The sequence below is a fragment of the Gymnoscopelus microlampas genome, assembly GCF_963454915.1.
Source record: "Gymnoscopelus microlampas genome assembly, chromosome: 8".
Taxonomy (NCBI): Eukaryota; Metazoa; Chordata; class Actinopteri; order Myctophiformes; family Myctophidae; genus Gymnoscopelus; species Gymnoscopelus microlampas.
In genome coordinates this window covers 18,956,458-18,971,127 of record NC_139945.1, presented here as the reverse complement: position 1 = coordinate 18,971,127, position 14,670 = coordinate 18,956,458, and the positions used below count along the sequence as shown (strand labels likewise).

Here is a 14,670-nt window from a genome sequence, read left to right as displayed (position 1 = left end):
TGTGAGCTTGTAGATCGGCTATTTTCGGTGAAGAGATTTTGGTGTAGAGGGCAAGACTGAGGGGAACAAACTCCTGTAAACAATGTCAATGGGGGGACCCCTGAATTCTATAGGGTTTAGGTAGCAAAACTGCTTTTGTAAGACATAGCTGTTTAATGTACAGTCTGCAGTGCATGTACTATAAAGTGCTAGTCCTGGCTTAATCATTTAATATCGCCTTGTCACTGCATCGTGTTCCAAAGCAAATTCCTTGAGCTGGGCAATGCAGTGTTTATTGCTGTGATGATTCTGACCTGGCAATATTGTAGTACTTCCACTATATGATCTGTCCCAAAGTGTATGCAAAGGAATTGTTGTACCCAGGTGCTTTCATGTCGTTTCTTCTTGTTTTGATAGACAACCACCTGAGCATAATCTTGTTCAAAGAAAATGTCTCCCTGCCACCTTAGATACAGGCACAGGGAGCAAATTGTTAGCTCATGCAAATAACTAGTCTATTTTTGCCTCCCATCATTTCTACTTTCACCTGTATAATCACTCAACATTATGAACGCACTAGCATGTCTGTACTGTAACAAAGTCAAATATTTGTTTTCAAGAACATGCCTGTGGTTAAAGGTAGGGTATGTGATATTTTTTGGTTAAAACAAAAAGTATTTTGTTTAATTAGGTTAAAGCACTATATTGCTATAGAGTGTTTGTTCAGTAACAGGAGTCTCTCCAGCTCTTTAATAAACAGAAAATACATTTTCCGGTAGGTGTCAAAATCTCAGCCAATCAGTAGAAAGTACCCATTTTTAAGCTTCATTTGTATAGTGTTCCAGTTCCAATTTTGTCTGCTCATTTCTTAGTGTCATCACTTCCAATTTCACTTGTTTAATCTATATCCTGATTGAGTTCTCTATCCTGATTGGATAAAATTGGAAATGAAACTGAAATGAAAATGCATTTTCTGTTTAATAAAGAGCTGGAGAGACAAGGATACTCCTGTCCTGAACAAACACTCTATAGCAATGAGTACTATCAGAATATAGAGCTATTTAACACTTATTTTAACCAAAGAAAATCACTTACCCTACCTGAAGTCACTATACAGTTTTGAAACATGCCAACTACAGTTATATAAATTATGTAGTGTGTGTGTGTATTGTTGCAGCCCTAAGTGTGTGTGTGTGTGTGTGTGTGTGCGTGTGCGCGCGTAGTATATGCTGCAACAGTACTGTGGACACATGACGAGACCAGTAGATATGGAAAAGAACAGAATGAGTAGGAAAACAACACATGCGTGTCATATACTGTGCATCTGGTATCGCAGATGATGGCCATGGCATCAAGTGTATCAGTATGTGCTTGCTTACGCAGATGGGAGTGAATCAACTTAGAGATGGCAGATGTATAAATATCAGTCCTAATCATATAATCATCATAGCAGTGCATTTGATGTACAGTGTTCTTTGGTGTCTGGTTTGTGTTAAGTCGTGTTAATTGGTGTCTGGGTTTGTGTTTGTCTTTAGTGCAACACATGGAGACTCCTGTGTGTACCATGGCCCTCAGTCACTTCCTCCTCCCTTTCCCCACAATTCTCTGTGCTCCACATGTGTGTCCTGGGCACTCAGAGGAGCCTATCCCACTGGCCTCAGAGTAGACCACACACACACCCTTAAGGGGATTAGCTACGTTGGCTCTGAACCAGAAACAGGGAGGTGGATTGACCCATACTGGGCTAGAAGGGAGCTGATGCCAAAAGCCTCTCTTGAGTGCGTCTGCCTGAAGCATAAAGTCAGATTAGCTGCACGCCGGTGTGTCGTGCACCACAAATAGGCGATCTACAAGCTCGCAACACATTCGCGATGTGACGTGTTGTGAGCTTATAGATTGGCTATTTTTGGTGCACGACACACCGGTGCACGACCAAGTATAAATCAGGCATGATTTATGTAAGAGATGTCATTCTACATGATCAAATTGTGTTTTTTTTCTTCCTGTTGACTATGAAGACAGATAGAATTGCAGTCAGAATCAGCTTCGTTGGCTTGTTATTGCATCATGTCTTTTTTAGATTGGTGTTGCATAGCTGCATTTAGACTAAGGCGAGCTTGGTAATCACACACCCACAGACACACAGACCTATAAGGTATTTCTGTCTGTTACAAGCCAGGGGGTGGGAAAAATGACAGTTTTGTGTGCGATGTCTAATGTCTATGGTTGTTTGTGTGTATCCAGTAGTTGTGTGAGTGTGTGTGTGTGTGTAATGTACTGCACCATGTGCTATTTCATGAGGCAAGGCCATGTCTTAACGTGTTTTTTTGTGAGAATTGGTAAAGCACAGCACAGAGGAGACCCATAAACCCTGTTTGTGAGCCAGAGGCTGAACGGGCAAAGAACAAATGACGTGTGTGTGTGTGCATGCGTGCGTGTGTGTGTTCTCTCTCTCCCAGTTTAACAGTTGTTTTCAGCTTTATGTACTGTGGTGTGAAAGAGGCCCGGTAAAGGATTGTTTGTCTGACCACACACAGCCATTGGTTGGCAGTGGCACTGTGTCAGGCCTGTCGCTAGCTGGCTACTGACACATGACACAGTGGCACTTTGCATCCAAAGTTGAAGCGAAATATTTCATCAAAAGAAAAAAATAATAACACAAAGTAGTTTAGAACGTGTTTAGAAGAACCACAAATTTGGCTGATCTGCACCTGACCGGTTCTCCATCAAATTTGATTGGACAACTTTGATTGGAACAAGAGGCATTCCACAACAGAAATATAATGTTGTTCTACTGTAAGTTAACGTATCACTCCGCTGGCCGGTTGGCTAACGTTGGCATGTTATTTACCCAGCTGTGGCTGAATGTTAATTGTTTTAAAAATAGCCACTCCCCCATTTTATTGCCTAGCCTTCCTCCCTCTCTCACCCCCCGCCCCCCCCCCCCCCCCTCTCTCTGTGTCTGTCTGTCTCTGTATGTCCTTGTCTCTGTCTCATTTCTATTTCTCCCATAGTCTTCTTAGGAACACCATCACATAGCAGAAGTTGTTCACACATACACATGATATGACATCTCCCAGTGACTCACAAGTGTAACATGGTTCATGGGTTAGAGATCTTCGTTAGGTGCCGCCCCCATTCTGCACTAGTCACTTCACTTTTCTATCTTTATTTGTATTGTGTGTGTGGCAACAGTTGAGAACCTGTGTGTGTTACGTGTCTTTAATTGTATGTGTGTGTGTACTGTATATATCTTTGTGTACAGTCCAGTGAGTCTGTTGGAGACAGAGCTTCATTGTTTTTCTGGGGGCCCCATCCCATGGTCCTTATATCATGGGGCTCCTTTCCTGGTGATGAGAGAGCGGGCAGAAAAGAAATCACTCTTACCTCCCCGCTCTGACCACTGGTGTCTTCTTCATTAGCCAGCGTTGGGCTAGTACGGACTTCACCAAATAACACCATGTGTTTTAATCAGCAACATGACTCCTTCCAGCATTATGATATTGTGGTATTTTTGAGCAGCACGCAGGACAATATAGTCAAAAGTCACATTGATTGATTGATTGAATACTTTATTAGACAAAACAAAATTAAACCGTATACGATACAGTCAGACATTAAGGCTAAAAGGATAACACAACAACGTTCTGGGGACTTGTTTCCATTGTGGTCCTAATATTTATTAAATTCATCAACATAGCATAAAAATAACACATTAATACATTTCATCAACAAATACAAAACGGCAAAAATGGAAAAACAGCGGCAGTGAATGACACTGCCACTAATGACGCATCACTCGGTTGCTTCCCCTTTCAAAAGTCTGTGTCCCATAAGAATATATGAAATATCTGTGTTTATATTTTGTTGTGTAGTCACTCAGTAACTACAGTATGTATTTTCATGTTTACTCTGGCACTATTCTGGCATAACTAGGATGGAGGAACATTTGGCCATCAAGGAAGATTAGAGTAAACATGACATTGCAATATAAAAAAGGCACATTGTCACTTTTTTGTTCTAGTCACTGGAATAGGTTTCATTAGTGTGCAATGTCTGACCCGTTTTCCCTGTTCTTTCTTGCTATCTCTGTTCTACTTTCCTTTTGTGAAAACTGCAAATGCTGTACAAAAAATAATTTCATCCACTTCTTAAACACCTGTAAAGTAAACCTGTGGTGTGACAATGAAGTTGAAGTTGAATATCTAATTTCTTTGTTTGGATTGTTACCTCAACAAGACCATAAGTAAAAGTCCTTTTATTCGCGATAAACAAACACTGTGGACATTTATCACACATTTGCTATATTGCATATTTCCCCATCATGTCTTATGGAGTTTTAAATCTTAAATGACTTATATTTCTGCATGTACTGTAGTGTCTGTGTATAACAGGACTGCTGCTCTCTAGTGCCCCCAGTGGGCCCTGGCGGTCCTGCCCTTTGTCTAACCTCAGAGCAGTTCTCTAGGTAAACAGGCATGTGACTCCAGATTTAAGCAATGCTATTAACAGTCCTGTGGCCCCCGGGCCCTGCGCCGCCTCCGCTGGTCTCACACCACCAGTACACTTAAGAAAATAAGACAGGCTAAGCTCTTGTGGCCTAGTGGAATCCAAGCAGCCGTGCTACAGTAAAATCAATTTAACTTAGTATCAAATTATGGGGTCCACGTTCTCTCTCTTTTTTAAAGGGAGAAGGGAGAGGGAAGCAGATGGACGGATAACAGATAAGACAGACCGACAAATCCATAGATTTATTGATTTTAAGAGTTGAGCTGCAGCCAGGCTGTCACTCGTTCACCTCACCTCCCTCTCTTTCTATCTCTCTCTCTCTCTCTCTCTCTCTCTCTCTCTCTCTCTCTCTCTGCATTGCATTCCTTCCTGTCTCTCACGTGTGCTCTGAGCTGACCTCACAGTGGAATGAGTGGGAGGTGGACGCAGCCAAAAGTCAGATCTGTGTCAGGCAGTGTAGCAAAGGGAGGAGACATTGGACGGGGAAAGAGAGAGAGAGACAGAGGGAGGGACGACGGGGAGGCTGGGGAGGAGGACACAGATAAATAGATAAGAACAGTGGTTCTCATCAAACCTTTTCATGTCGAGAACCTCTCCAAATGTATGTGTTTAACTTTGGCAACTGACCCCCATTTGAAAAGATGATGACCCGTACAAGATTTGTGTTGTTAAAATTGTTTTTTTGCAAGATTCTTCGAAACTAGCAGATCTACAAGCTATATAGGGTTAAAATGGTCAAACTGATTTTGATGCTATATTAACTAAATTTGCTGGGGGCGGGGACCCGCTGGAACCCCCCACTTTAAGACGTACTGAGGTAGAGGAAAGGGGCCAACCCCACCCCACCCCCTGCCTGTGTTCCTCTGGGACCAGTTGGGACACTCCACATCTCCTGTGTATTTATGTCCTGTGTTTTTGGGTGATAAACACACCTAGTGATGCAGTTCTTTATGCAACGCTAAACCAGAAACTGCTATGGAGAGACTACTATTGCTATACATTACCACAGTAAAAATGAACTCCGACATGTCCTTGTGGTTCCATTTTGTACCCTCTCAGAGTTAAATGAACACTGAGGATTTTGCAGTGTCTGGTCTGTGGAAAACCGCTGAATGTAGAAAGAGGGACAACAGCTCTCCCCGAATCAGACGAGGCCTGAAAGAGGCCAAAAAAAAGCTGTTTTTTTTTAAGGGACCGTGTGACTCTTGTTTCTCAGCCTTGAAGGAAAGAAATAAAGAACGATAAGGTCACACAGACCAGTGCCAGCTGGCTCTGCCTGCCACTTTATTCGATTTAGTCTTCGTCCCTTGGTTTTCTTATAATGCGTCTTCATTGTCATTTATTGTTTTATAATTGTATAATTGTATAATTTATTTTAATTTTTATTAATGATAATTTCATGGTCTTTTATTTGATTTTCATATGTGCTCTGCAAAGGACTTTGTGAGCGCTCTGCTTTTAGAAAGTTGCTATAAAAGTACTGATTATTGTGTGCGTGTGTGTGTGTGTGTATTCCTATACTTGTGAAGGCCATATGACGATATGTAGAGAAACGAGAGGAAAGATTGTTATGGTTAAAAAGATGTTTAGAGTTAGATTTACGATTGGGGAAAAGATTCAGGTTGGGATTAGATTTATACTTAGTTGCATGCTGGTGTCGTGCACCAAAAATAGCCAATCTACAAGCTCTTGTAGATCACGTTGCGAGCTTGTAGATCGGCATGCATGTATTGTAGGTCACTGGTTCTCAACATGGGGTCCGAGGACCTCCAGGGTTCCTTGAGGGGCTTCCGGGTGTTCCCCACCTAAAATTATTGATATATGGACCTGATCTGTAACTCAAGAGAGTGTACGAGTGTTTGAACAATCTTTTGAGTTAAATTAACACTACAGTATTGGTGTACCAGAGATAAAAATGTATCAAATAGGTGTCTGTGGCCTGTATGAATAATGCTTATCAAACTGGTGTCCTTGAAATTAAGAAGGTTAAGAATCACGTGTGTGTGGGTTGCAGCCTGGATGGCTTTGGCAGCTCATCGCATCACACACGGCAGCACACGGCTGATGACTTTGACTTTTGTTTAGGCTATCTCTGCTCCGTTCTACAATGTTCCCTCATTATCAGCCTGGGAGAGTAGGCATAACAATGGGATTATTGGGACCATTGTCTCAGTCAGAGTTCACTTTCTAGTGGTTTCCCATCTGTGTGCTTTGGAGGCCTGGATTTCACTGCATCCAAACACTGTGTGGTGCACCAGCTCATTTCACTGATTACCTCACGTTCCAGCCAGCCAGAGAGGCCAATCGGGAGATATTGCACCTATGAGCTTCAGGCAGGGCTGCTTAACAACCAGTAGGTGGTGTCCTACCTGACTCCAGGGTTTACATATACGGGGCGGCTGTGGCTCAGGGGTTGAGTGGCCGGGTAGAGTGAACTGGAAACCGCAAGGTTCCCAGTTTGATCCCGGGCTGGGGCGCTCCCCCAGAGTTAGTGTCGAAGTGTCCTTGAGCAAGACGCTGAACCCCTAATTGCTCCTGATGAGCAGGTTGGTGCCTTGCATGGTTTCCTCCGATAATCGGTGTATGAATGTGTGTGTGAATGGGTTAATGGCACAATCAATGTAAAGCGCTTTGGATAAAAGCCCTATATAAATGCACCATTTTACCATTTACATTCCTCTATGGAAGAGTAGGGAGAGACCACCTCCAACCACTGCAGATGTAGGCTACTAGTTATATTGTTGCGAACGCGGAAAGCCGCGCCTCCGCCCAAGTGGAGCCTACTATGAAACTCTGCTCGGCTTGTGGCTCTGTCTGTGTGTGTGCAGTATGTGTGCACTGCCTGCACTGCCTGTGTGCAACCGACAGAGTGCGCCAGAGTGCAGCTACAGTCAAAACACACACACACACACACACAGTCCGTAAATACACCATATTTTCGAGCTGCGTTCGCGCGTCTTACTTGTATTAACATACTCTGCCATACAGATTGGTTAAAATAACATTTTATTCAATAAAATAAGTTCTTGATTTAATGTTTGCGGGGGGCACATATTTGGACACCGCTCTACTACTACTAGATAATTAAGAAATAAAAACTTGCCACATGTAACACACTGTACATCTGACCCACCATTTAAAGGATAACAAAAACGTACAGCTTGTTTCCATTGCAGTCCAGAATGAGGTGTGTAGGATTTCATGTAGTGTGGTATTGTTGGGTGCATGAAGTGTATAGAGATAGTGTGTGTGTGTGTGTGTGTGTGTGTGTGTGTGTGTGTGTGTGGTGGGGGGGGGGGGGGGGGGGGGGGGGCTCTACAGCCTCTAGCCCTCTGCCTCTTCCTGCTCTCCTCTGGGGGATGAGGCTTATTTACCCAGCCCAACGTCATCATAACAATCAAGTAGGGATAGTTCCTGTCCCACTTCCTGTCCGGGCTGCCCCTGATGTGTTCTGGGTAAACAATCAGACGTGGAGAGTTTCCCCTGACTTGCCAAGTCATTAGTGCTTAACTGTCCTGTGACTCCCCACAGGGCTAGTGGGCAAGCGCTGCTGTGACTCCCCACAGGACTAGTGGGCAAGTGCTGCTGTGACTCCCCACAGGACTAGTGGGCAAGCGCTGCTATGACTCCCCACAGGGCTAGTGGGCAAGCAGTTGTTACTCCCCACAGGGCTAGTGGGCAAGCAGTTGTGACTCCCCACAGGGCTAGTGGGCATTCTGGGCAAGCACTGCTGTGACTCCCCACAGGGCTAGTGGTTAAGCGCTGCTGTGACTCCCCACAGGGCTAGTGGGCAAGCAGTTGTGACTCCCCACAGGGCTAGTGGGCAAGCAGTTGTGACTCCCCACAGGGCTAGTGGGCAAGCGCTGCTTTGACTCCCCACAGAGCTAGTGGGAAAGGAGTTGTGACTACACAGGGCTAGTGGGAAAGGAGTTGTGACTCTACACAGGGCTAGTGGGAAAGGAGTTGTGACTCTACACAGGGCTAGTGGGAAAGGAGTTGTGACTCTACACAGGGCTAGTGGGCAAGCGGTTGTGACCCTCCCCCTTTCATTCTATCCAATAGTAACTTTCGCTCAAGCAGCTACGGACTTCACTTCTGGGTAGACTGACATGTCTAGAATTCTACGTACAGGTAATTTGTTTACTTGAGCCCAGCTGAAAGAAACACAATTAATTTGCATTTAATTTTTTTCGTGCCGGTTCAAACTGGCATTTCAAATGTACCTGACAGATGGCTGGGAAAACGGATTGGCTGGCGAGTAAGGATATTTCCCTGCTTTCCATTCATGAAGCATTAAAGAAAGCATCCTAAAAGGCCAATCTTTTTGGACGGCTAATTACACAGTAGCTTTGGGGGATCATCGCCATGTGTGTGTTTCAGTTTAGCGGACGTGGCGTTATATAGCCTGCGGCGCCCAGGTTAGGACGGATGGCCTGGCAGTGGCTGGGCGTTCCCCTTGCGCTTCCTGGACTGCAGAGGGAGGAACTGGCAGAGCCCAGTAAATGACCAGTCTCTGTGAGGACAGGAAATAAAAGCTAGTGCCACAGGGGTGGAGCGGGACTGTTGATAATAAATGTCCCTCTCTCGTTTCCGAAGGGTCAGTGGAGCTCAACACTGATGCGAGTCTGTTTAATCAAACCATACTTTATTCTACAGATGGTTGGGGTTATAGTGCAGTAATAGTGAAGGGTAGAAAAGAGATGGAGATTGTTCATTTAACCCAGAGAATGTACACTCTCAGTGCCATTGTCTTGCATCATAATAATGGTGTGTGTGTGTGTGTGTGTGTGTGTGTGTGTGTACAAGCAGGAGTATTTCTCTCGCTTTCTGTCTCTCTCCCTCGCTATCTCTCTGGCTCTCTTTATTTGTCTGTCTCTCGTTGACTCTTTTTAGTTGCTCTCCTTTCTTTCTTTCTGTCTTTATTTCTTGCCTTCTTGCTGTAATCTTTCAGTCACTCAGTAGGCACTGGAGCAAAAAAGGAAAAAAGTGCAAATCCAATCAGCCTCCTCCTGGCCTAAGCGTCATCCGGGCCTGGGCCAAACACACTTCCACAGACCGGAGCCGAGCTCAATTTGTCTCCGTCTGACACCCCCGTCTGCTTTTTCAGCACCGCAGTTGAGCACCGTTAGTGTTGCCAATTGTGGACGGGCTATTCTGACGACGTGTGCTTTGTTATGTATCATGAGGTGGGGGCCTGGGTTGTCAATTAAAACGTCTCTTTCTATACTCTCTGAAATGGTGCTTGAAAAAAACGCTACTTTATACATCAGGCATTGGATGCATGCGGGCATTCGATGAAGTCTAAATTAGCCTTTAAGATCGCCGTCTCCAGAACCCCACACAATCCCCCCCCCCTGAACTTGGGGGGGGGGGGGGTTTCCTGTGTCACCCCGGTGCTGTTGTTGCTTTCAGCTTTCCTGCTGTCCGTCTCGATAGAGTTTGTACTCTATCGAGACGGCTCTTGTCTGTACTGCTATACCCATTCCAGAAAATAAAATAACATTTCTCCACAGTGTCTGACCACCGTGTCGGTCCCATAACAGAGTTTATGAGGAAAGTGACTTGGCTCTGACTGCCAGCCAGTACTCTCCTCACTTTTATGGCCTTTTAATGATTGGGTGCATTAACCCTCTCCTATCCTCTCCTCTCCAAATTCACCACTTAATCCCTGTTGACCGGGGTCCCCAGGGGTCTGACCATCTTGGCCGATTGTGACGCATTGTTAGCTTGTAGATGGTCTATTTACACCCAATGTTCATCTATTTCTGGTGAAGTTTCGCCTGTTATGACATGCGCAAAATGGTGATCCTAGTGTTCATGTGGTTTTTAACCATCTCCTCTCCTCTCCTCTTCGTCTCCAGGCCCTGGCAGCAAACGCGGGGACGGGCTTTGCCGTGGCCGAGCCACAGGTGGCCATGTTCTGTGGGAAGCTCAACATGCACGTGAACATCCAGACGGGTCGCTGGGAACCCGACCCCTCTGGGACCAAGAGCTGCGTTGGAACCAAGGAAGGCGTTCTGCAGTACTGTCAAGAGGTGAGTTGTACTGCACCATTCTGACAAAGAAAAAATATGGACTTACAGTATGTACTTAACTGTGATCAGTGTTGGGCAAGTTACTAAGGAAGTGTAATAAGTTAACTCTTTACTTATTACTCCTTTTAAACAATAACAAAGTGACTTGTGACTAATTAACCTTACAGGATGAGTCACCAATCAGACAAAGTGCTCAAGTAATGCAGAGTTACGTGGGTTAGTAACTGTAATATAATTACTGCTTTGGCAATTGTAATTTACTCTTACACTGCTCATTATTGGGGAGCATAATAATATTACTGTAATATATTACTTTACTGTACTGCCCAGCACTCACTGTGATACACGCAAACAAAGCCCTTTTCTGCATAATATCCTTTATAGCAACATGGAACTTGATTTGTAGTCCTGATGTTTGGAGGTTTTGAAAACTGTCTGATTCCTTGAGTAGAAACAAGTAGCCTCTTGTTTGTGATATGCACATGGTGTTGAGCCATTATTGAGATTTCAATGTAAATTATGATATATTGTTATATTGTGTTGTATGTAAAGCCCATTATGTGGAACGACTGGCTGACGCTACAGATGCTATTGTTGGCAGGCCCTCGCCTAAAGACCATCATTTAGAGTACAGCGGAATAGCTGTTATTACAATTGGAAACACCTCGCTGTTGTTCATTATTGCCTTTCTCCCCTCATGATAAGGCTATCGGCAGTCCCACTTTCTAACGCCTGTCAATGTATCTTTCTAGAAGTTTTTTTTTAATGGCGTAGCTCTGTAGGGGAGAGTCTTGGCTGCGAGTCTGTCTGTGTGTGTGTTTGTCCGGGGCTAATCTCGAAAACCACTGGACTGATCAGGGGCAAATGTCCTCGTGCACACTGCCAGTAGGCCAAGGAAGTACATGTACATCCCTGCATTGTATTCACATAACTGTGTTTCTGTATGTTGTATTATTAACCCATTTAGACCTGAGGCCGATTCTAACAACAGATGTATGTTGCTTTATACTGTACATACTGTAGTAACAGGAACCAAAAGGGCTTCGCCTCCTGAAAGGTATAGTTACAAAAAGGGGTTCCCGCCCAAAATGGGTTAAGTCTATGGCGGGTGGATTGGGCTGAAAGTCATATGTCATCGTTACGTCATCTGTGACTGACATCATAGACTGGCCACATGAAAGCCACGCCTTTATTAGACCCTGACTTGTTTATTTACAGATAAACAGATGCATAGCCATGGATATGAGCTTTTACCCACCAAGCATCCCCCAGGCACCCACTCGAAGAAGGCAGGACAATAATGCTTCATTTACACTGACAATAGCCGATCTACAAGTTCAAAGCCTGTCGCAGATGTGACACGTGGTGAGCTGGCATGCAACACCATCGTATATAGTATATATCATGCTTCAGAATGACACACACCATTACATCACGTATCAACCCCTTAACATCTTACATATTCACTTTATTCATTTAAGTTTGATGAGCGTCCTACTGAAGACTGACTCTTTGCTGACTTTATAACTGTAGATGGTGATATCTCCACTTTAAACCTGTAGATATCTCCAGCCTTAAAAGTTGAGCAAGGGGGTGTTACATTTCCACTCAGCCTTCTGTGAGAATTCTTGGATCGCATTTATTGATGACATTTGGATGGCATTTGAGGGGGACTGTGCCTTGCACACCGAACAGATGGCATCTGGAGATGGCAAAGTGGGGATTAGCGCGTTCGCACTCAAGCTTTGCTTATCTCTCCCTTCTCATTCTGTCCTGCCTGCCTGTCTCTCGCTCTCTCTCCCCCCTCTCGCCCACTCTCCCTCTGCCACGCCCACCCCGCAGATGTATCCTGAGTTGCAGATCACCAATGTGGTGGAGGCCAACCAGCCAATCAGGATTGAGAACTGGTGCAAGAAGGAGAAGAAGGTGTGCAAAGGACACGCCCACATCGTGGTGCCTTACAAATGCTTAGGTAAGACACTGGACCAGCAACGAATCTTAACTTTAATTTCAAGGACGCTTCTTTTGGGGTGGTTTTCCTAGACCTGGTTGCTTGTTTCTCTCGCAGAATCTTGCAACACTGGCTACGTCCTCCCTATGGGAGCTTCCCACTGGCTGTGGGTAGAGTACAATAGTGGTGGTAAAGAGATGGAGGATTAATTGGCATAATGACTAAATTGGGAGAAGAAAGATGTCAATTGTAAACACACACACTCAAAATAATCGTGTCCAACTATATTTGTCTGCAAATACGGTAGTATTACTTTCAAGTCGTACGTTCCACTGCTACTGTTCAGCGGTTGGGAAATCCACTTTAGAGTACTCAAAACTGATCTTCATATTTGGTATTCCCTATTTAGTGCTCCCCACCGCCCCTCCCTCTAAATTAGCCTCCCACTCTGCATAGAGATATGGTGGATTATGAACCAGCTAAGCCACAGGCAGAGGAGGTGACACGGTGCAATAATATCGGAGCGCGATTCAGTAGACTAATCCTTGGCCTTGAGCTGGCTGATTGAGGAGGTCCGGTCTGCTGGAAGAGAAGCACCTTAATGTCTCTCAACAACGGATGGCCTGGAGGGGGAAAGCCATTATTGTAAGGGAGGCTTGTCCAGCAATAAAGCACAATCTTATCATCCCACCCCGCAACCCCCCCTCCTGCCCACAGACAGTGGTCGTAAACTAACTCAGACACACAGGGTCATGAGAGAAGGAGGAGAGAGAGAGGCTGGTTTTATTACTAACCATTTCTCCACTATCATCCAAGCTGCCCTCTGTGTCTCTAACGGCTCGGTAAACCACTGTATTCTACTTTATTCTGCTTTATTAAATGTCAGGACAGATCATCCCGAAGAAAGTTGTTCGGCACAAGTCTTACAAACGCAAAAAAAACACTACTACTGCCTTTTCTCAACAAAAGACTACTGTAGCAGTAGTTCTCAACGTGTGGTCTGGGGACCCCCAGGGCAGGCATCCTTGAGGGTGTTCCCAAGGGGTCCCCAGCTAAATGATTTCATAGTTGGGAACCAAATGGACCATTACATCTCTGTAACTCCGAGAAGGTCCAGAGATTAAAAAAGTCATGTCAAATGGGGGTTTGTGGTCTAATGCATATCAAACTGGCGGTCCTTGTTATTAACACAATAAGTGTTAAATGAGTGCCGTAAACGGTCCGGACCGTTTTTGACCCAATTTTATTTTTATACGAGCAAGACGCTGAACCCCTAATTGCTCCTGATGAGCAGGTTGGTGCCTTGCATGGTTTCCTCCGCCATCGGTGTATGAATGTGTGTGTGAATGGGTGAATGGCACAATCAATGTAAAGCGCTTTGGATAAAAGCGCTATATAAATGCACCATTTACCTTTTTTTTTTTTTTGCACTTCAATTTTATTTACATTTTCATACATTCTGTAATAACATTGTGGACATACGGGCATACAAAAAATAAAAAAAATAAAAACAGACACAAACAAAAACAAAAACAAAGAACAATTGCATCACTTATTCAACATCAGACATTCAAAGAAATATTTACAGAGACATCACAGGCACAGGCAATCAAAGGTCATTATTCCAATTTCCAGCAGTACCGATCGTCCAAAAACAGCCTTCAGGACAGACCACCAAATCTGTCTACATTATCAAGTCCAGTCAATTTGACATTAAGGGGGGCCAGAATCCTTAATCAGTCTGGGCAGCTGCAGCACTAGCGGTGTCCATCTGATATTGAAAAACTCTGTCCTCATATGTAGTCTAGCTGTAATGCTTTCCATCATGTATATGCTTATTAACCTGTCCCTCCATTGCTGGATAGTTGGTGGCTTCACATTTCTCCAAGACACAGTAATCATTTTTTTTGCGATCAACAGCAACACCCCAAGCAGATATGTCTGGTTCTTGGTCACTATTCCGCCCGGAATCTCACCAAGTATGAAGAACTCAGGCTCAAAAGGAATGTCAACTTCCATAATTTGTTTGATCTCGCCTTGAATTTCCCTCCAAAATTTTTGTATTTTTGGACAATCCCAAAATATGTGGGTATGATCCCCTATCTTCCCACATTCTCTCCAACATAGTTCTGAAGTGTTGCTGTATTTCGCTAACATTTGGGGAGTCTTAAACACTCGCATTTTTGTTTTCCATTC

The 14,670-nt window shown here is 44.3% G+C and overlaps 1 protein-coding gene across 5 annotated transcripts in view; it reads left to right on the top strand.

The window, feature by feature from the left end:
* Positions 1 to 14,670, top strand: part of aplp2 (amyloid beta (A4) precursor-like protein 2) — a 100,368-nt gene that overhangs the window by 27,250 nt on the left and 58,448 nt on the right. For all 5 annotated transcript variants that reach the window (XM_084065386.1, XM_084065385.1, XM_084065384.1 and 2 more), the window contains exons 2-3: positions 10,350 to 10,523; positions 12,366 to 12,495. In XM_084065386.1, the coding sequence (XP_083921512.1) occupies positions 10,350 to 10,523; positions 12,366 to 12,495 (304 nt within the window). The remainder of the gene's footprint in view (positions 1 to 10,349; positions 10,524 to 12,365; positions 12,496 to 14,670) is intronic.